General features: G+C 35.6%; 3 protein-coding genes across 4 annotated transcripts in view; 2 read left to right on the top strand and 1 right to left on the bottom strand.

The window, feature by feature from the left end:
* The window catches only part of LOC106180547 (5-hydroxytryptamine receptor 2C-like), a 29,768-nt gene extending 26,582 nt beyond the window's left edge, over positions 1–3,186 (bottom strand). The window contains exon 1 of the mRNA XM_087007546.1: positions 2,645–3,186. The gene's annotated coding sequence lies outside the window, so the exon portion shown is untranslated. The remainder of the gene's footprint in view (positions 1–2,644) is intronic.
* LOC106180526 (THO complex subunit 2) overlaps positions 1–15,085 on the top strand; it is a 50,157-nt gene extending 35,072 nt beyond the window's left edge. Inside the window, exons 20-40 of one of the 2 annotated variants that reach the window (XM_087007544.1) lie at positions 30–194; positions 559–621; positions 876–970; positions 1,400–1,526; positions 2,095–2,236; positions 4,304–4,461; positions 4,674–4,802; positions 5,109–5,243; positions 5,534–5,602; positions 6,085–6,200; positions 6,614–6,683; positions 6,954–7,119; positions 7,500–7,662; positions 7,978–8,477; positions 8,702–8,745; positions 10,932–10,973; positions 11,441–11,491; positions 11,752–11,830; positions 13,115–13,242; positions 13,481–13,524; positions 13,789–15,085. In XM_087007544.1, coding sequence (XP_086863670.1) covers positions 30–194; positions 559–621; positions 876–970; positions 1,400–1,526; positions 2,095–2,236; positions 4,304–4,461; positions 4,674–4,802; positions 5,109–5,243; positions 5,534–5,602; positions 6,085–6,200; positions 6,614–6,683; positions 6,954–7,119; positions 7,500–7,662; positions 7,978–8,477; positions 8,702–8,745; positions 10,932–10,973; positions 11,441–11,491; positions 11,752–11,830; positions 13,115–13,242; positions 13,481–13,524; positions 13,789–13,810 — 2,508 coding nt within the window. In that variant the 3' untranslated portion in view covers positions 13,811–15,085. Of the gene's footprint in view, positions 1–29; positions 195–558; positions 622–875; positions 971–1,399; positions 1,527–2,094; positions 2,237–4,303; positions 4,462–4,673; positions 4,803–5,108; positions 5,244–5,533; positions 5,603–6,084; positions 6,201–6,613; positions 6,684–6,953; positions 7,120–7,499; positions 7,663–7,977; positions 8,478–8,701; positions 8,746–10,931; positions 10,974–11,440; positions 11,492–11,751; positions 11,831–13,114; positions 13,243–13,480; positions 13,525–13,785 lie in introns of both variants that reach the window. The other variant, XM_087007543.1, reaches the window with a different exon arrangement.
* Positions 15,086–16,818: 1,733 nt separating this feature from the next.
* LOC106173431 (uncharacterized) lies at positions 16,819–18,556 on the top strand. Its single transcript, XM_013554571.2, has one exon. It carries the CDS (start codon positions 16,936–16,938, stop codon positions 18,172–18,174), a length of 1,239 nt encoding a protein of 412 aa, XP_013410025.2. The 5' UTR covers positions 16,819–16,935; the 3' UTR covers positions 18,175–18,556.
* Positions 18,557–19,830: the final 1,274 nt, after the last annotated feature.

Below are 19,830 nucleotides of genomic sequence, written 5' to 3'. Positions count from 1 at the left end.
TTATTTCATAAATTATATATGACTTCCAGTGCCAAGACACCCTGGTCCAGTTTGGCAGCTTCCTGTCCACCCAGCTGAGTACAGAGGAGTTTGTGAAGAGATTGCCCTCCATAGAAGTACTGGTTGGAGATTATCATGTAGCACCTGATGCCGCTTTTTTCCTTTCAAGACCTATGTATACTCATGCAATCAATGTAAGAGATGCTGGATAACTATTATAGTAGTGTCTATTATGTCATTTATTAATATTTTGTGTAGTTTTTAAGATTTATTTTCTTTCTTGTCTTATTTGGCTGGTCCCATTTGATAGTGATTTATATACATATAGTTTATTTTATTTAAGGAAAGAAGAATGAAGAGAATTGGAATTGGTTTAAACTGTAGAATCTGATATAACAGAAATACTTTTGTCCATGCTATAATATCACTTGTGTTATTTTATGTATGAATTTACTTTTACCATTACTGAAGTGAGTTTATGAATATAAAGGTGGGGATACCTGTGATGGCAACTGTTACTTTGCAAGAAAATTATCTAAGCAAATCTGTTTATTTCAGACAAAATTTGATGAGCTTAGAAAAATAGATAAAAGCAATAAAAACAGTACCAATCAACTGAAGGTAGGTTATCTTTTTCTACAGTGTTATCTGTTACTGTATATACCATGACTAAAATAACTGTAAAACAAAAATTATTTATATCAGTCATTTTCATGCTTTAAGGAATAATGCTATGGGAGCTGTTTGATTTTCTCACTGTTATATGCATTCATGTGTGTCATTTTTCTGATTATGACTATTTTACATAATAGCTGTGTCAGTAGTGCATGTAGTTACAATACTGTATACTCTATACTATCAATATATATCTTAAGACTCAGAGGTACATAGAGGCAGCAGCATCTGTGATGGAGCCAGTGATAGAGGCTGTGAAACCAGTCAACTCTCCAAAGGTGTGGGAGGAAATAAGGTAGGAAATAGGTTTAAGGTTTGCATCTGTCCATGGCCATTGACCACTAGGTTTGGTTCTGTACTATTGATTTAAAAATGAAGAATTTTTTCATAGGTATAAGTCCAGTCTGGCAAGTGGAAATTTATGATTAGGTTAATTTTCTGGTGTCTATAAATTCATCTTCAGACTGTTAATTTTGATTAATACTTACTAGTAGCCTAGTAATCTTCTGGTGTCTACTAGTCTGATTCTGACTTAAAAGTTCAGGGGCACATTATGATTTCTAAGAACTACTTAAATGCTGTCAAGTTGCTGTTATTTTTATTAAAGATATGATTTAATATGTTGATATAAAATCTGTTACTGGGTTACTTACTAAAACTTACAGTAAATATGAATATGAAAATAGATAAATTAATACAAACAAATGCCCGGTGTTTGTTCCAGTCCTCAGTTCTATGTGACATTCTGGTCCCTGTCCATCTATGACCTCCATGTCCCCAGTGTGGCCTATAATAAACAAATGGACCAGCTGAGGAAGGTCCAGCAAGCAGTGGACGAGACCAAGGACATGGTAAGCCCCCCTCTCTCTCTCTCTCTCTCTCTCTCTCTCTCTCTCTCTCTCTCTCTCTCTCTATCACTCTTGTTCTTTTTCTCTCTCTCTGTCTCCCCCCTCTCTCTCTTGTCCTTGTCACTTGTAAAGAAAGGATGACTTTTATTGTATTCCTTGTCACTTTAATGAGGAGTCACTTAATTTGGAGCTAGTTGCTTTGTTGTTACGGCTTTTAATCAGAGTGATTGAACATATAACATTTGTTTAAGAGTCTTGTGTTCTGCATAGTTCATTTTCAGGTAAATGAGTAACTTTGCTTTGTCAAAGTTAACAAGCCTACTTGTGATTTATACTCTAACTGACAAACTGCATATAAATGAGATTTGTTATTACTATGCTTATGATATACAATTTAATATGAGCTGTTAGAAAATTATTTTATACTCTTCTTAAAGTCTACAACTGCTACTTTTACTTCTCCTCCTCCTCCTCCTACTACTACATATCTTGAAAATAAGAACCACAATAGTATTGGGAGTTAAAGTACCTTTTAAAATTTTTATTCATAAAAGAAAAATAATTTCTTTAGGCTCAAAGCAAGAAGAAGAAGGAGCGAGAGAGGTGCTTTGCCCTGATAGACAAACTGAAGGATGAGGAGAGGAAACAGGAGGAACATGTCCAGAGGGTGGTGGCCAGACTGAAGGGAGAGAAAGACAACTGGATTCCTGCACGTATGTCTGAATATCACTGGAGACTGATTATTAGTTAACGCTAGCAAGTAATGTGTCCAAAGTGTGATAGTTTTCTGTGATAGAATTTTGAAAAATTTTAATGAATTGTCCTCCACCTATTGTGGAGATTGCAAAATTTATTTTTTGTTATATCAAAGATATGACTGTCATAAGAATTTACTTGATAGAATCAACAGATATATGTAATTATTTAAATTCAGCAAACAAAATAACATTATTTTGCTAAGAGAACTAGCTGGGCTGCACACACATCAGTCCTTGAGGCAATTTGCCGTGTATCAGTCTAATTTTTTAAATGCATTTAAACTTAGCAAAATGATCAAATATAGTTCAGAGTGAAAAATATATATGTGATAAAAAGAGTCAGGTAAAAAGTTAAGTTCTTACCTTAATTTTTCCTTCTTAACCTCTCATCCACTGCTACATGTTACAGCTCAGTGGAGCTTTAAGATCTTGAGATATGGTTAAGAGGCACTTCACAGCAGATAAAAACTTGATGAGGTTCAGCTTTTATAAGTTATTTAAAACACATGGTCTGAATGAAATTATATCCTAAGAGGTGGGCCAAGAGGCCACATGCCGGATGCTCTGTATCACGCTTTGTAATGTGAATGAGCCTGGCAACGTGTAATATATGTCATAGAACTGAAAACCTGACTTCACTGAATTGAAATTACATATGTAAAGCACCCCAGAATGAGTAAATTATGTAGCCTCTGTTTCCCCTTCATTATTATGGTTTCACCATTAAAGTTGAGTGAGGTTCAACTTGAGACGTTTGGTCTGTAAACAAGAGGGCAGGGCTGGCTATTATTGGTAATTCACTGTCTAAATAAGAGACCAAATCCCTCCCTCACTGCCTATACAGCTAGCTTTTAGTTCTTCTAAATCCAGGGCTTTGTTTATTGGCACAATGACTTAGATAGAAACTTAGGTGTTGAATTTTGAGGAATTTATACAATGGTATGTGACACAAGTCTTGCCCTCTGTGTTGTATTTGTAGATATATACAGTTTGATAGTGAAACAGAACCTTGTCCTTTATTGTGAGTAGATCAGGTTTGATTTGTTTGCAAAGTGAATTTGAAGTCATGAATTTATGATCTTCTTACCAAAGGTGTGACTTGGGTTCAATTTGTCAGATTCACATTTCAATGGCATATTTGAAAGACTCATTTAAAATGTATTTGTTGATTAAAAACACATTATTGGTAAATCTAGGATTAATGTCCTGTGAAAGGCGTTAAAGTATACCTCGTAAAGTGTTGTTTTGAATATCCAGTATTTGATTAGGGTTAAAGATGTTTGGATATATTATAATTTGATATCCACATGAGTATGATATTACAGAATTTGATAACTTACAGAGTCTGTCTAATTTGTTATTGAGTATAATTTTAAGCTGTGGTTTATTTCAATATTACTTTTGGAGTAACACAACATTTTCTGTAATTGTATTTGAAGTACATTAGTATGATTTGCAAAAAAAAAAAAAAATGGTGATTTAAATAAATTGTAGGTAAACATTTTTCAAATAGTATGTGAAGCCAAGGTATATTTGAAGACAGGTGCTTGACAATTAATGTAGTTAACCAGGGACTCATTTAGCAAGCATGGCAATCATTTTGTTATGGAAAACAAGCAATTATTAGACCAGTTTTACATGACGTTAGATGGCTGTGCTCAGTACGCCTGGTGGGATCTGTTTACTGATGTTAGTGTTTTGTTTGAACAGAAAACAGCAGATGTATCACTTTGAGTTCCTCAATTTGTGTGGAACATGTTTCTTATGATGAACACATTTATCCTTGTGGAAAGAGAGAGAGAGAGAGAGAGAGAGAGAGAGAGAGAGAGAGAATGAAAGTGCCTGACTATGATCTTGATAACCTCTCTGACAGTTTAAAATTATATTTCTCAGGTATATCCAAAGCACATAGATTTAACTGAAAACAAAAAGATTTAATTTAATTGTTTTTTTTCTTCATTATCTGTTTTTTTATACAGATTCAGTTCAGTAATGGTCATGCTCATCCTCTTTATATTATAGGCTCCACAAAAAATGACACAATCACTCAGTTCCTCCAAGTTTGCATTTTTCCTCGCTGCTGTTTCACTGCCAGTGACGCAGTCTACTGTGCAAAGTTTATAGAGGTCCTACATGAGCTGAAGACTCCAAATTTCTCCACTCTTATCTGCTATGACAGGGTATGTGTCAGTAGTATGCTATAATTTGTTTTTTTTTTACTTATGACTTTTTGATTATGCACAGTATGATTTGATTTTATCTGATCTACTTAGCTTTGACAGGAAATGAATTTGTCTATATATGCTGATTTGTTTATTTATACTGTGCACTTCTGAATGAGAATTTAGCTCACACATGTGATATATTCTGTACTTGTACTTCCATTTTACAGATATACTGTGATATTACCTATACCGTGGCTTGCTGTACAGAGAATGAAGCCCACAGATATGGCAGGTTCCTCTGTGCAGCATTTGAGACTATCATGAGATGGCACTCAGACAAGGCTGTCTTTGAAAAGGTACAGGGATGAAACAATAGTTATTTACTTAAAATTCATTTTCCCAAAGATTAAGCTTAAATTTTACCTCTTTGAATAGATTCTGAAACAAGACTGACATTCTTCAGCAACAGAAGTAAGTAAATGTTTATGATTAAAAACGTATATTTTTTTTTAAATCCCAAATTGCTATTATGATTCAATAGACTACCTACACTAGAGATCTGGTTTTCGCAATTGCTTTCCAAATTTAAAGTTTTGAATAATTGAAGGCAATCTGTTAATTTTCATTCGATTCTCGGCTTCTATTCTATCTGTCACTTCCAGGAGTGTGGTAGTCATCCAGGTTTTGTGACAGTGTACAGGAAGACAGACACCAATAACAAGACCAACCAGCACGGCCAGCTGGACTATGAGAACTACAGGCATATCTGTCACAAATGGCAGTTTAGAACTACCAAGGTGAGATCATGCATGTGCACGCATGTACACATGGACATATGTATGTGTATGCACACACACTGAGGCATGCAGTAACATGTTCATCTAAATTATTAATAAGACTGAATTTAATACCCCTTTAATTGCATACTTACACAACAGACTACCCTCTGATATGTAATTTTAGTACATTGTTTTTAAGACTATAAAATCTTATTTTGCACCATTAGAAAACATGAGAGTGAGATGATTTTTACCAAAAGGCACTAGATCTGTCTCTTATTATATTTTTTTTTCTTTTCTAATTTCAGGCAATGGTGGCTTGCCTTGAATCAGGAGATTACGGACAAATCAGGAATGCTCTCATTGTGCTCACTAAGGTAAAGTTTGACATAATCCCATACACATATTTGTAAATTAATTCAGATGAATGCCAAAAGAATCAGACCCATAAAAATGTTAATAAATCCTACAGTGGTATAAGGGATAACTGGATCTTTGGGGAATGATCATACACATATTGAAGTTTAAGTACAACAAATTCCTTGAAATTTGATAGACTTGTAGGATTTATTAAAAATTTTATCGGCTCAATTTTTTGGTCACTCTGTATTATTATTATTATTATTAACTTGCATTTCTTTACTATTAAATATTTGCATACTTATAAATTTGAAATCCAAAATGAAACCTTAACTTTAATATACTGTATAAAGGTTTTTTTTTTACTTAAAAGTACACGTATGCATTGTACATCTTAAAAATGTACTTTATTACTACTACATCATTGTTACACAATTTGTCATTGATTAAGCTTCCTCTGCCACTAATACTATGATTTCATTGACCATGGTTTGTTTAGGTACTCCAATACTACCCCAAAGTTCTGAACTACGGCCAGGCTCTGGAGAGGAGGGTGGACAGGATACGGCAGGAGGAGAAGGAGAAGAGACCAGACATCTATGCTCTAGCAATGGGGTAAGAATTGAAGTGCCCAGATTGGAGAAAATTGTCTGATTTGGGGATAATTTGAACGAGTGGCCAGATATAGTCTCTTATGCCATTTGATAATTATTTTTATTGTCATCTTCAGAGCTGCGTGCTTTCTTTAACGTTAATTGAGTGTTAATCTCTGATATTTTTCTGAATATATATTTGGCACTGTGCTATCTTTTATGTTGATTGATTGTCAATTACTGAGAATTTTCTGAACCAGATTTATTTACTGTTGCACCAGTGGAATATTTTATCATGATTTATTCATGCATTCTGTGAAGTGATCACAGCATTAATGGAAAAAGTAAATTATATAATGAATCAATATTATATTATCACAGGTATTGTGCTGTGAATAATAGTAGATGTAATCATCCTTTTGCTTTCTGTTCCAGCTACATCGGGCAGTTGAAGAGCAAAAAGAACACGTGGATTCCAGAACAAGAGTTTCATATTAAAGAAAATGTAAAAAGAGTTTTGTTCAGTTTATTTATTTGCTAATTTATTTATTTGCAAAATGTAAAAGCAAATTAATAGTGCCATCATGTTTAATGTACAGATAAAAAAGCTCTGAAGCTCTTAAAATAAACCAGAAAAAGTTAATAGAGAGGTTCTCTCTGTTTATTAGAAAAAATCACCTTAATATGGTATTTAGTTTATGAAGAATATCAGTCATTGAGTGGAAATTTGATTGCATATTTTCTGAGACTAGAATGGTTTGTGATATACTTACAGACGCGGCGTGTACAGAGCAAACAAGGCACCACAGTGAAGACCAACAGCCAGTCAGCACCAGTGAAGTCTGAACCCAATGGTACAGGGACTGCAGCCACAGCCTCAGAGAATGGAAAGACGGCAAGTTCTGGCAGAGTCAAAGAAGAGAAGGATGTGAAACAAGAAGGTATGTTTAATTAGATGGTGTTAGTTCTTAGACTAGAAATATATTTTTTAAAGATATTTGAAGTTTGTGATTAATAAGTAGGATTTAGTGTAAGCTAAGACCATGTTTGAATTGCCCATCTACAACTCAAATATCTCCGTTTAAAATTTGAGATGGAATCAGACTGAACTCACTCTAGGATGATGTTTTTAGTTAAATGATTTTTAGCAAATAAAAAAAAGGTATTTTGAACTAACTTCTATTTACCTGAACCAAATAAGACTATTTTATGCATTGTAAAAATTTATTTTTGCTGTTATGAGCTCACATGAGTATATGCTGAGTGCTTTTTAAGCACGAAAAATTGTCATGTATTCATAGTTAGTGTTTGTATAATGCAGGGAAGGAGAGAAGCAAGGAGTCCAGAGAGAGAGAGGTGAGGGAAGGGAGCAGGGAGGAGAGAAGACTGGAGAAAAGTGACAGTCAGAGCTCTGACAGGTCTGAGTCCAGAGCAGACACTGGGAAGACACCAGACAGTAAATCTTCAGAGAAAAAGGAACAAGGGTGAGATAATTATGAGATATTTTAGTTGATTCTGAAGGCACATAACTAAATTAAACTACAGACAGACATGTTCCAGTGCAGCTCAAACATATTTTGAAATAATTTCTTAAGTTATTTAAGAGATGGCATACTGTTTGCCTTGAGGAAATATTTTACATTTTCTTGACTCGGTATTTCCAGTTTTGTAGACAGCAATCTAAAAAACCCTTCAGTTGTGTATAGCTTTCTGAAGTCTGCCACTTTTATGTTGAATTTGGTTTCTAGATTTTTTGTATTAAGGGAAACTTAATTTAAACAATATAAACTATATTTCAGGTCCAGGGTTTCTAGCAAAGAAAGAGAAAAGGAGAGGGAGAAGGACAAGGAACGTAGATCTCTAAGTAATGAACCTGACAAAGAGAAAGACAAGGCTAAAGACAAGAAGGACAGGAGTGAAGAGAGAACTCAGAAAGACAAGGAGAAGAAGGAGAGGAAAGAAGAGAAAGAAAAAAGAGAAGAGAAAAAGGAAGAGAAACGTAAAGAAGGTGTGATAAAGATCGACAAAGAGAAAGATAAAGATAAAAGCCACAAGGAAGAAAGACACAAAAGCAGGGAAGAAAAAGAGGACCAGAAAACTGACAAAGAAGAGAAAGACCGCCATAGAGACCACAGCAAAAGCCGAGAAGGAAAGAAGGAGAAGGAGAGGGAAGAAAAGAGGAAACAGGAGGATGGTGGAAAGGCCAAGGAAATGCGGACAGTTGAAAGGGCGAGCAGCATGGCCTCCAGTGTCAGCAATCATGACTCACATACCCGCAGTGTAGAGACAGCAGAAAAAGGTAAATTAACGCTAACTTTTTAATGTCCACCTTTATAGACTGTTGCATTATAACAATTATAATGATAATGGTTCAGATGATGATGATGATGATAGATAGAGAATGTATATATAATATTCAGAATCACTTCTGTTTATGTAAACAATATATAAACTGATGATTAATGTAGCGAACTGTTGTTGTTGTTTTATCAGATCTAACACACTGTTGTCTTATCTTCTCAGGTACCAAGCGACGCAAAATAGAAGCCCCATCCAGTTCGTCAAAGGTTAGTATAATTGCTATGGAAGTGGAATGAAAGGTGAAGAAATAGTGGCCAACAACAGGTGCCAGGGATTGTCTTCAAGTAGGGAAATATGGTATAGGAAGCACAAGCCACAGGGTTTAGTAATAAAGGATGCCTGCTAGAAATAGTATACTAAAAGGTGGAATTGGGACTTCGATACAAGGTCATTGTGGAAATGCAGTAATGTGGAAGAAATTAAAAGGGTTACAAAGAGGTGGGAGATATTGGTAAAGGGGAGCAAGCTACGTGTGGAAAGGTCAACTTCCCTGGTGCATTTGTTTAGTAAGTCTTTATAGAGGGGGATATGTGGCTACACAAAACAGAGAAGACGGCATATGATGGTGGAAGCCATGAAATTCCATTGGAAGAATTTTCCATTTAGAAGATTTTCAAAGAGGTTAATTGAAAATTAAATCCTTCCTTAAATTTTAGCAAAATTGTTTTTAAGTTTTGAAAGACATTGAGTCCACGTTAAGTCTTAACTTGGTGAAGAAGCTGTGATGTACCTTCCTGGTTGCTGGATATGCAGTTGGTATCTCAAGAAAGTTGCCAGATGAGTGCTTGCATTATGCGCCATACAAATCTTCAAGTGGTTTGATATGTCCATGTGGCTCTGGGAAAGTCAGTAATCCAGTATGGAAAAAAAGATATGGTGTTCAGCCGTGTCCTTGGATCCTGGGGAAAATAGTTTCTACATAGAGGGATACAGTATTGCCTGTAGCCATGCTTTAGCCAATTCGTAGCCATGCTCTAGCCAACTTGTAGACATGCTTTAGCCTAGATACAGGGTGCAGTGGATGACAACTATGATGATGAGGATGATGGCAACAACAGCAGCAGCAGCAGCAAGGACCAAAAAAAGAATAAAAAGATGATGACAAAGGCCATGGAACCTCTGATGTGCATTCATAGTGGAAAACTAAAAGTGCATGCTATGACTGTACAATGCCTAGTTTAAAAAATCACAATGCTGATTTCAAATGACATGTCAAAAGAGGAGAATCCATTCGTATGTGTTTGTTGCATTTATTTGCAAAAAATATATATATATTTGTGTAAATCATGCTTCGTATGTGCATCGGGAACAATGCAGTGATTGAATCTTGTACCAAAGAACTTTTTGCTTTAAAAGTCAACAGTGTCAAGCAGTGTGATGACATATTGATTTATATACTGTTTCCACACAAATGTAATTTGTGTTTGGCAGTAGTTTAATTCATTGATCTGATTAGTTTTTACCAAATGTCTACCATCATAGTACTTTTATTCTTTTAAACTCTGTGCCATTGTTATTTTTGTGTCGAAATGCAGTGATATTGTAGATTTTTACATGTTTTTATAATATTGAGTTCATTCTTAAGTCTTCATTATGAGGTGTTTTTCTCTCTTTTCTATAAACTAGTACTTTTGGTTCATTCTGAAACATTTGATGCATTTTGTCTGTACAGATCAAGATATACAGTAACTTCAAGAGTCCAGTATCAGTAGTGCTTTATTTATGTAATAAGCTTCATTTGTTGCTTCAAATAATAAGGTGTTTATTTTGTTTAAAAATTAAGGCCTTTTAAAATTATTTTATGAGAAAGGCTTAAGATTTTGTGCATTAACCTGCATTTGACAGTAAGTATATTATTTAATTATTTACTTTAATTATTTGATTATAGTTACTGTGATGATGAAGCAGATTATCAAAAACAAAGCCAATCAATTATTCATAGAGAAAGATTGTAAGATTTGGCAAGAGTCTGTGTAGTTTTAATTCATGAAAAACTCTTGTTTGTTATAGATGTATTTGTTTCAGCTTAAACAGAAAAAGGGAGAAATACTTGATGCAGTTGGGCAAAAGAAGAAAAAATAAATTTGACTCCTTGACTCAATTTGATTCTTCTACAATGAAATAGAGGCAGTGCATGAGTCTTATGGGCTTGGACAAAATTCATAACTTAAACATCTGTGTGTTATAATGGATATTTTGATGATGTCAGTGTCAAGTATTTCATCTCTACTTAGTTCAAACCATGATGTGGTGTTGACCTGTGTTCAAACCATGATGTGGTGTTGACCTGTGTTCAAACCACGATGTGGTGTTGACCTGTGTGCAAACCACGATATGGTGTTGACCTGTGTTCATACCATGATGTGGTGTTGACCTTCCTCTTCCTCTACAGGACCAAGGCTACGCGGACAGCAAGGACAAATCCAGAAGCAAGGTTAGGACCCTGAATCTCCATGTTGGGTTCATGGTTTCTCACTTCCAATTAATTTATTGCATTATAATTAAAATTTGATGAGTCTTGTGCATTGTGTGCACACATTGATGTAAATATGATATTTGTTCGACAATTTTGTTTATTATATCTATTGACAAAGGAATAAGACTTGAAAACAAAGGAAATAGAAACCTGAGATGTTCACATTTTTAAACAGGGACGGCGTGACCTGTAAAATTTCAGTTGGACATATTTGTAAGAAAGTTGGAATGAATCTAATCTAGTATTACAATATGATCATAGTAAATTATAAAAGAAACAACTACAGTTCAATTTGACATTTGGAAAGAAAGATTTTTTCAAAAGAGGGAGTTGTATATGCACTTGTTGTAGATGTCATGAGGTATATATAATATTTCCACAACATTTCAACAGAATATTGCAAAATTGAATTTCATTATGTTTAGAGTCCACCCAGCGAGAGAAGAAAATCTGATAAAAAGTCAGAAAGGAAAAGGGTAAGCAGATTATTAAATAAATGTCTCTTAAAAACCACAGTGTACAGCATGACTTCCAATTTTTGCCATTGTAATGGAACTCTTTGTCATTCTTCTTCTTGTAACAGTTTTAGGAGTAATTGTGACAGTATGAAAGATTGTGTATAGCAAAAGAAAGTATAAGATAATATTTTATTAAGTGAAAATTATAAAAACTATAACTTATTATTTATTTATGAAGCTTAATATTTATGATGTAAATGCATGTTTTCTGTCCACAGACCATGGATTACTCCCCAGATGACAGTGAAGACAGGTTGGACAGCAAGAAGAAGAGGGGTGAGCAGGACTCTCCTACAGGTGAGATATTTTGATTCGAAATTTTTTCTAACTAACAAACTAGTTCTTTTCCATGTATAGTACACTGATTGGTATGTTCCCAGGCTCTAATGTTAAAAATCTGGATCACACCCCTTTAAGCTGGTGTCAGACCGAAAGTTGGTTTGGACTTTTAGACCAAAATTTTGTTCTACCTTTAAAGTTATAAAAGGAAATTTGTGCCCTAGCCTGCTAAAATATTATAGTTTTTGTCTTTTTGAAGCAGTATACATCTTGTTTTATTAAATTGGACTACTACTGATTTATCTTGGGTTAAAGCTTTACATCAACTTGCAGTCTCAAGTTTTTGTGTAAACAGGCCACTGGTGTTGGCTTTGGTGAATGTGTGAAATTAGAGGTCAGCCTGGTGAATTTTAATAATACACATTTTAGTGCTGTGGCTTAGCCACAAGTTGCTTGATTTGGTTGTATAAGTGTGTTGAATAATAAAGACATACTTAGTCTGTATGTTATAATTGCTTAGTTGCCTGTGATATGCAGGCAAAAATCAAATAAAAACCCTGACAATTGTGAAAGAATACATGGGTTGTCATAAGGGTTCATTTACATAACAGTATATTTCGAATCAATAATTTTTTGCGTAAAAGAATGGAAGGTAATATGAAGGTAGATATGTTAGAGAATAAAAGGATTGTCATAAGGGTTCATTTACATAATAATATATTCTAAATAAAAAAAGAATGAATCAATTATTTTCCTTTGTTATGAAGGTAAAGAGCAAAACTCTGCAGTAATGTGAAGGTTAATAGGCCCTGTTAACTGTGATGAAAAATAGAAGTAATACTACCTTTTTGCAGGCAAATGTTTAGGGCCAGAATGTTGTCATTACTCAGACTACTGATTATATAGAGCTTCAGCATTAGCTAACAGTTGGAAGGGGTAACAGACAGGACCCCGCCCTCTCTCCCATCAACCAATTCATTCACCAAGTCCAATCACATTCAGTCATATTGAAATAATGACAATAATAACAGAAAAATAAAAAAAAAATTCTTAAATTGTATTTAAAAAGTTGCGGATCATTTTATGTAATGTTTATTTCTTTTATTTAAACTTTTTTTATTTAATTTCTTTAATTTTTTCTTTGGTTTTCTTCTTTTGTAAAGCAATGATTTGATATCATCTCTTTTGTGAAAGATAGGTTATCAGCAATAAAAAAAAAATGACTCCAGTCCCTTAGATGAAAGATAAAATGTATTTGATTTGATAAATCATTTAATGGACAAAAATTCTATTTATTTTCAGTCAAGTCTGGTTCCAAACAGAACGGATCAGGGGATGCTGTATCAGTCACTAAGGAGAAGAGAGAACACAGGGAAAAAGAGAGGCATAAATCTCCAAAGGGATCAGGAAGAGAAGATGGAGGGAAATCTGTGAGTTTCAGGCAGAGTGACATTTTGGTATTTTGGTTATTCCTAATTCCATGCCCTATCCCCTGTACTGCTTCTGTGAGTTTTTTGCATTGAGGATATAAACTCAACATTTACTTGAAGATTGATTACGGGATCTTGTGCCTATGCATAAATGTGTGAAGATATAAAGTTATTATCAGTAGATAATAGAAAAGGGACGTTTGTTTGTTAGTTAGTAATTTGCCTCATTTATTTGCAGGAAAAGACAACAAAGGATAAAAGTGAAAAGAAGGCAGAAAAGCAGTATCCTTTTGACACCTTCAAATAGAAGAGAAGATTCAGACGTAGATTTTAATAAAACTTGATTTGTATTTGTGACTGATCATTTGATGCAAGTGATACATTGCATAAAGTGATAAATTTAAAAATAAGTGATTTGTAACAGAATGTGAAGTATGTGGAATGTGATTCGTATAGTCTTAATAGAAAGTAGTCAAAGAATAAGAAAAAAATTCTTAAAGTGGGCCATTTTTGTTGAAACATTTTCACATGACTACCCTTCAGCAGATCCAAGAAGTCTAAGAAATGAAGGCAGTGAAGAAGTGGAACCAAGCTATGTCTAAGAAAACAGTGGATTGGAACACACAAGTCTTAATTTTGTATCACTTCAAGAAATATGAAATATGATTACCCGTGTCACAGTCACCATATTGATTGGCAATACCAGGGTCACAGCAATCATTGACAATATTAGGGACACCATAATGTTTGATAATACCATTGTTATAGTGACCTTTGGCAAAGTATACTTGGTAGTTTTTGCTGTGTAAATATCATAATAAGAGATTAAACTGTTGATAGTCACATTGAAAAGAAGCAGTAAATGCATCACAGAAGTAAGATTTATTATAAAAGATTAGAGAGACTTTTTGTAGAGTGTGAATGCATTTTATGATATAAATGTATCATGATTGAAAATATACATGACTGTGGATATATTAGAAAGAGCATTTGCCCTCAAAAAAGTGTTATAGTTTAGGTAATTCAGTGTTCACCACTGACTAAAGGCTAATTAGAAGTAAGATGTGACAGCTGCTGTATTTCAACTGGAGTATCATTTCCAGAATGTCCTTCATTTTCTTATCAGACATGGATGAGCGGTTATTATTTTTATGTAAAATCTAAAACAGTTTACTTTATTCAGCAAAGTCCTAGGATTTACAATTTTTCAAAAACATGTTAAAACTAGTTTGTTTCATATTTTCACACCTTGATGTTGCTTTTGATTATTTTGTATATTAGCATTTTTGTTATTTGGAATGTAATGAGAAATGTTCAAGCAGTCAAAAGTTGTTGATCTGCACAGGTCACTTTGTTATAACAATATCATAATTATATGTTTCATTGTCATTTCTTTTAAGTTTTTTCACATTTGTAAAATAATGATAATGTTTGTCATTTGTAATAATTATAAATTTACTTTTTACCATTATTGTGACAGTAATCAGATGCAAATAGGACTGTAAGCAAGTGAAGTGAAAGGTTAAGAAAATCTTACAAAACTTAATTTACTTTTAATTAAGGTTAAAGTTCTTGTGAGAAATGTGATGATTTACCTCTAATTACAATGTAAATGGGGTATTGCATTTACAGTTATAAAATGCAGGTCTTTCTGCTATATTCAGGCTGACGAGTTTTGAATTTGAAGGTTAACTGTGTTTATTTTATCATCATTTTCATTAAAACAGAATATTTCAAATACTAGCATGGAACAGATTTTTTTATATTTTGGTATTATCTGCTAGACTGTAAAGAAATTTATTTCTCAAAACCCAATGGGGAAAATAAAAGCCAAATAAGTGCACATTATGAACAAGTTGATCCGCAGATCAAACATGGTAGAAAACTGGACGTATCATTCCCACAATAGAAACTGAATAGATTCCCTACGGGGAACACGCGGCAAGCTTTCAAGTGGGTCGGCCATATTTGATCCGCCGATCTGTTAGTTGGCGGATCAACTTTGGTCGTGAGTGCGACCTAAGAAAATCCACACAATATATCCAGGTGGATCATCTCCCAAGTTGAAAGTACAGTGAGAAATTTAGTCTCTTTTGGTATGTAGAAACGAAAATACACTCAAAATAATATTGACAAGAAACAACTACATATATTGACTCTCTTCTCCCCTAATGTACCCATAAAATGTTGCCTAGTTCCTGAGCTCTTGAGGGCCATTTATATATTATCTTTTATTTATCTTTCAGTAAATGTATGCTTATGTAGCTCTAAGTTTTCCTGAAAACGTGCGGCGCCTTAAAACACATATATGTACGTGTAATGTTCATTTCCAGGCGGTTCATGTTTCATTTTAAAGGTTAGCCACTTGGTGAAAATGTTAAGATCTGGTCTATTAAAGCGATAACATTTTTGTGGAAAAAATGCCGTACAACGACTTTTCCTGTGGTAAATGACGATTTACCCATACTTAACGCCGGTTAATGAATCTGTTCCGACATTCAAGCGAATTTTTAAGGGCGTTTTTTATTTTGTAAAAATCTCTTGAGTAATTATTACAACGGACCGCAGTGATTATTACAAAACAGCACTGTGAGATTATTACAAACTGAGAGGTTACATGTATTTCGGAAGGTAGCCCTCTATGAAGGACTTAAATGAAGGGTTGTAATCCCTTTAAGATAAAAGTATGATACATGCTCATGACATTTAACGGACGTACTTCTCTTGGGTCAAATTAAGAGAAATTGAAAGATTTATTTATTCATAACTACTCAGACTTTTGTGTCAAAAGGGCATAAATTTGATAAGACCTAAAATGTTAGTTCAAAAATTTTTTCTGAACAAATTTTGTGAACTCGTGATCAATGTGTATGACCAGTAAATATGCACATAGGGCAGTTTTGCCAGGTTTACACTGGACTTACCAACACAACCGTGGACCGGTGTAACGTTCGTGACACAAGAGTCCCCCATAACAGAGAGTCCGCTTCCCATTCATTTGTACAGGTGAGCCTCGCCCTAGATTTTGACCCACTTAGGTCAGACTAACCCTAACCATTATAACTGTATGGAGGGCGGACTTTCTGTTACATGGACCCTCAGTTCCGTTACAGTCCCATGACTTCATGCTGAGACTAACGTCCGACCGGGGAACAAATGAATTTCAGGGGCGTGACGGTAGATTCTAATCACAGGTGAACCCGAATCTGGTTTGCACGTGTAAACGTAACTTGACCCGCGCTTATTTATAGATACAATACGATACGATAGATACAATACGAGTCGCCGAACTGTACGTGAAATACTACGAGTATACTGCCGAGCAGCAGGCGAGACAATACACGAGTAAATTCACGTACAGCTCCACGACGAGTGTTGTACTTGGCTTAAACCACGGCCTCTGATACACAAGTAAGTCACGGGAGTGCAACAGACCGTGGAACGCATTCGTACATGACGTGTTTGTATGTCTAATACAGCACGACGAGTCTTTTGTTCTACGCGCTATCCGTGGTTTAAGAAAAATATAATGTACAGCCTTGACACCACCTTGGCACACATATTTTATATTGAACCAATAGAAAACGACCCGCAGCGCAGACCAAGGCTGCGCAGAAAACCTCGTTTTTATTCACTCTATCAGTACTGACAATCACACTGTGTGCTAATACTTCTGACAATAATACGTCAAAGATGCAAGAAACGAGACGAACTGTTCTAGCATTTGGTGGAAACGGGTGTCTAGGTGCAGCTGCTGTCCGTTGTTTACTGGGTGAGGCTGTGGATAGTGGGTCGTTGCCTGATATCACCATTGTAAATAGGGGGAACTGGTACTGGGACACGGCAACATCTGTTAAACCGCACGTTAGACACATAGTATGGGATAGGACACGGCCTTTGGAGGACTGCCCTCGCTTTATGGAATATCTCTCACAAGTGAAATCACTCGACGCCGTGATCGATTTTAGCGCTTGCCAGCCCCGCCAGATTGAAAACGCGGTCAGTTTGCTGAAGGGAAAGGCTAAATTATACATCTACATTTCCTCCGATTCTGTTTACGAGGTTTCCGCCATGAAGGAGCACGGCGGCCCCTCGAGAGAGACAGACGCTGTCCGGCCCGAGGCTGAGGACGAAGCCAAGCGCCTAGCCGAGGCAGACGATTATGGCAATCGAAAATTGCAGTGCGAAGAAGAGCTAGTAAAGCAGAGATCCTCGACAGACGGCCCGGGAATTCCGTATATTTTCCTCCGGCTTCCCGATGTTATAGGCTTAGGTGAGAATACCTACCGGTGGTGGGTGTATCAGCTTTGGATTCGACTTGGAGAGTATATTTCCCGCCCCGTTACCGTGCCTGACTTTCTTCAGACGCATCAAATCAGTTTGGTCTATTCCGAAGACGTGGGGAAAGTGATTGCCGATATAATCAACATGAAAATGCCCCGCGACCAAATTATAGACCAAGCGTTCAATCTGGCGTCCGATGTTCATCTGACACTACCGACCTTACTGCGGGACATATCCCTTGAGCTCGGCTTGGGGGATAAGCCGTATGAAATCGTGGCTGAAAAATCTCATGAGGGAGCCTTACCGGGTGTGGAGCGTATCCTGAATAAATACATGACTAATCTAGGATACGGAGGGCTTGCGACTTTGGACGAAACACCGTCTTCCACGTATGTATTCCCTTCTGTTCACAGGGGCCCGGTGGATATAACCAAAGCCCAGAAATTGCTTGCTTTTCGTCCAACTCCTTGGAGGGAAGCACTCGCCGATATCGTGAAATTTTATGAAAATGCCATGCGAGACGATTCTTTTGCGACGCGACAAGACTTCATCGAGACCATGCTAAGAGAGGTAGCGAAGAACGACAAAGAGGCGTTTTACAGGGGATTGGCAGAAATCTATGGATTTAAAGCACCAAAAGACAAATAGTAAATGAATTTATCATTCAAAAACTGCTTTGTGCTTCGAATTTTCTTCCTTAAAAACGGGCATAGGTGTAATTGTTAAAATTGGAATGTTTTTGAATTTAAAGTTCATCTTCATATTATACACAAACCAATATGTGAAGCGCGTTTATAAATATTATTGTTAATAACAATGTTATGATTATTAAAGTCCAGTAAAAAATTCCAAGTTAGAGAACTGCAATACTCCCGGAATTACACGTTGCGGTAGTTGAGACGATCTTTAAACTTACATCCTGCTGCTTAATGTGGTTGTTTTAGTTGCGTTACTGAGCCACTGGCGTGTCAAACCCATTCTGGCCCCAACACGCCGTCCAAGTGAATAATATAGCATCGTAAAAAGTAAACGTGTACCAGCGTGTCTGGTTGAACAGATAAAAACATGATATGTGTTACTAGTATTTCCTTTAACGAGCTCTGTCGTAATGCACTTGTTCGTGGGTCCTTGACGTAAATAAATTGGGGGGGGGGGCAGGGAGAGATAATTAACAAATAGTGAGCGTATATGTTTAAATGCGACTCACTGGGGAACTGTGCTCGAAGGTATCCGGTTTTATGTAAGCGAAAGGTTTCTACACACATAGGTTCACTTCAACTGTGACTGCAGTGACTAGGTAGAATCGCTTCGCAGACTGGTTATACATCTGTAATACTGGATACTTCAAGGAGAAGCTTAATTTTTTGCTGGACAGTTAATTTTTTCGGTTTGGCTTCGGATGTACATGTAGTAGATAAATAACCTTTCGACGCGGTCTGTTGTAGCTAGCGTAGATCTTCAGCGCGTTCTCAGCTTAACTTGACACCAGTATTTGGAGGGGGGTTTAAAGACTATTGGGGTGAGTGAGGACTGACTCAATCTATAAACTAGCAGCTGGACTTTGACTAGTAACAATTTCTTCACCGTGTTATTATTAGGGGATAAAAAACACGAGAATATCGATATATATTTATTTCGAAAACTTTTTCTTTCTCAGTTCCAAAACCTCAGATATCGCTACAATGCAGGAGTCTGGATTCCCATTAGCATGTAAATTAACTCTACTGAATGAGCGCTGGATTTCATAGTTCTTATTTGAATGGCCGTCAGATTTTGTAAAAGATTCTGCAAGATTAATTTAATTGTTTTTACGGTCCTCTGCTTGGTAAAATTAACTTCAGAGTAACTTGACAATGAGTGTCACGAGTGCGTCATGAATTCCCGTTCAGTCTGTCATTATCATCCATTTTTTGCCTTTTTTTATTTGAAAGAAGGTTTCATGCGGTCGCTTTTGATAGCTTTTCAATTCGCAAAATAAATAAAATAAATAAAAATTTTATGACAACGATATTCTCTGTAATATCTGATATTCACTACGAGCAAAATTATTCTCGATTTTATTATAAGGTTGAGATCAAGAGGTTTTTTTTCACTCGCCAATTAATTGACTTTGAACCATTTTAACAAAATTACACTGTTACAGTAAATGACATGATTCACCGCATTTGACCTTGAAACTCTTCTTTCTACAACTTCTGGTGATCATAATTAAACAACCTTTTCTTGAGAATGAAGTTGCCAAAAATTTTTATACGCCTACTTTGTCGAACATTTCAGATATCACCAAACTGAACTACAACTTGC

The sequence above is a fragment of the Lingula anatina genome, chromosome 3, assembly GCF_051362555.1.
Source record: "Lingula anatina isolate TDL-2025a chromosome 3, LinAna3.0, whole genome shotgun sequence".
NCBI lineage: Eukaryota > Metazoa > Brachiopoda > Lingulata > Lingulida > Lingulidae > Lingula > Lingula anatina.
The sequence above is the reverse complement of the archived record's forward strand: the minus strand, read 5'-3'. Positions and strand labels throughout refer to the sequence as shown.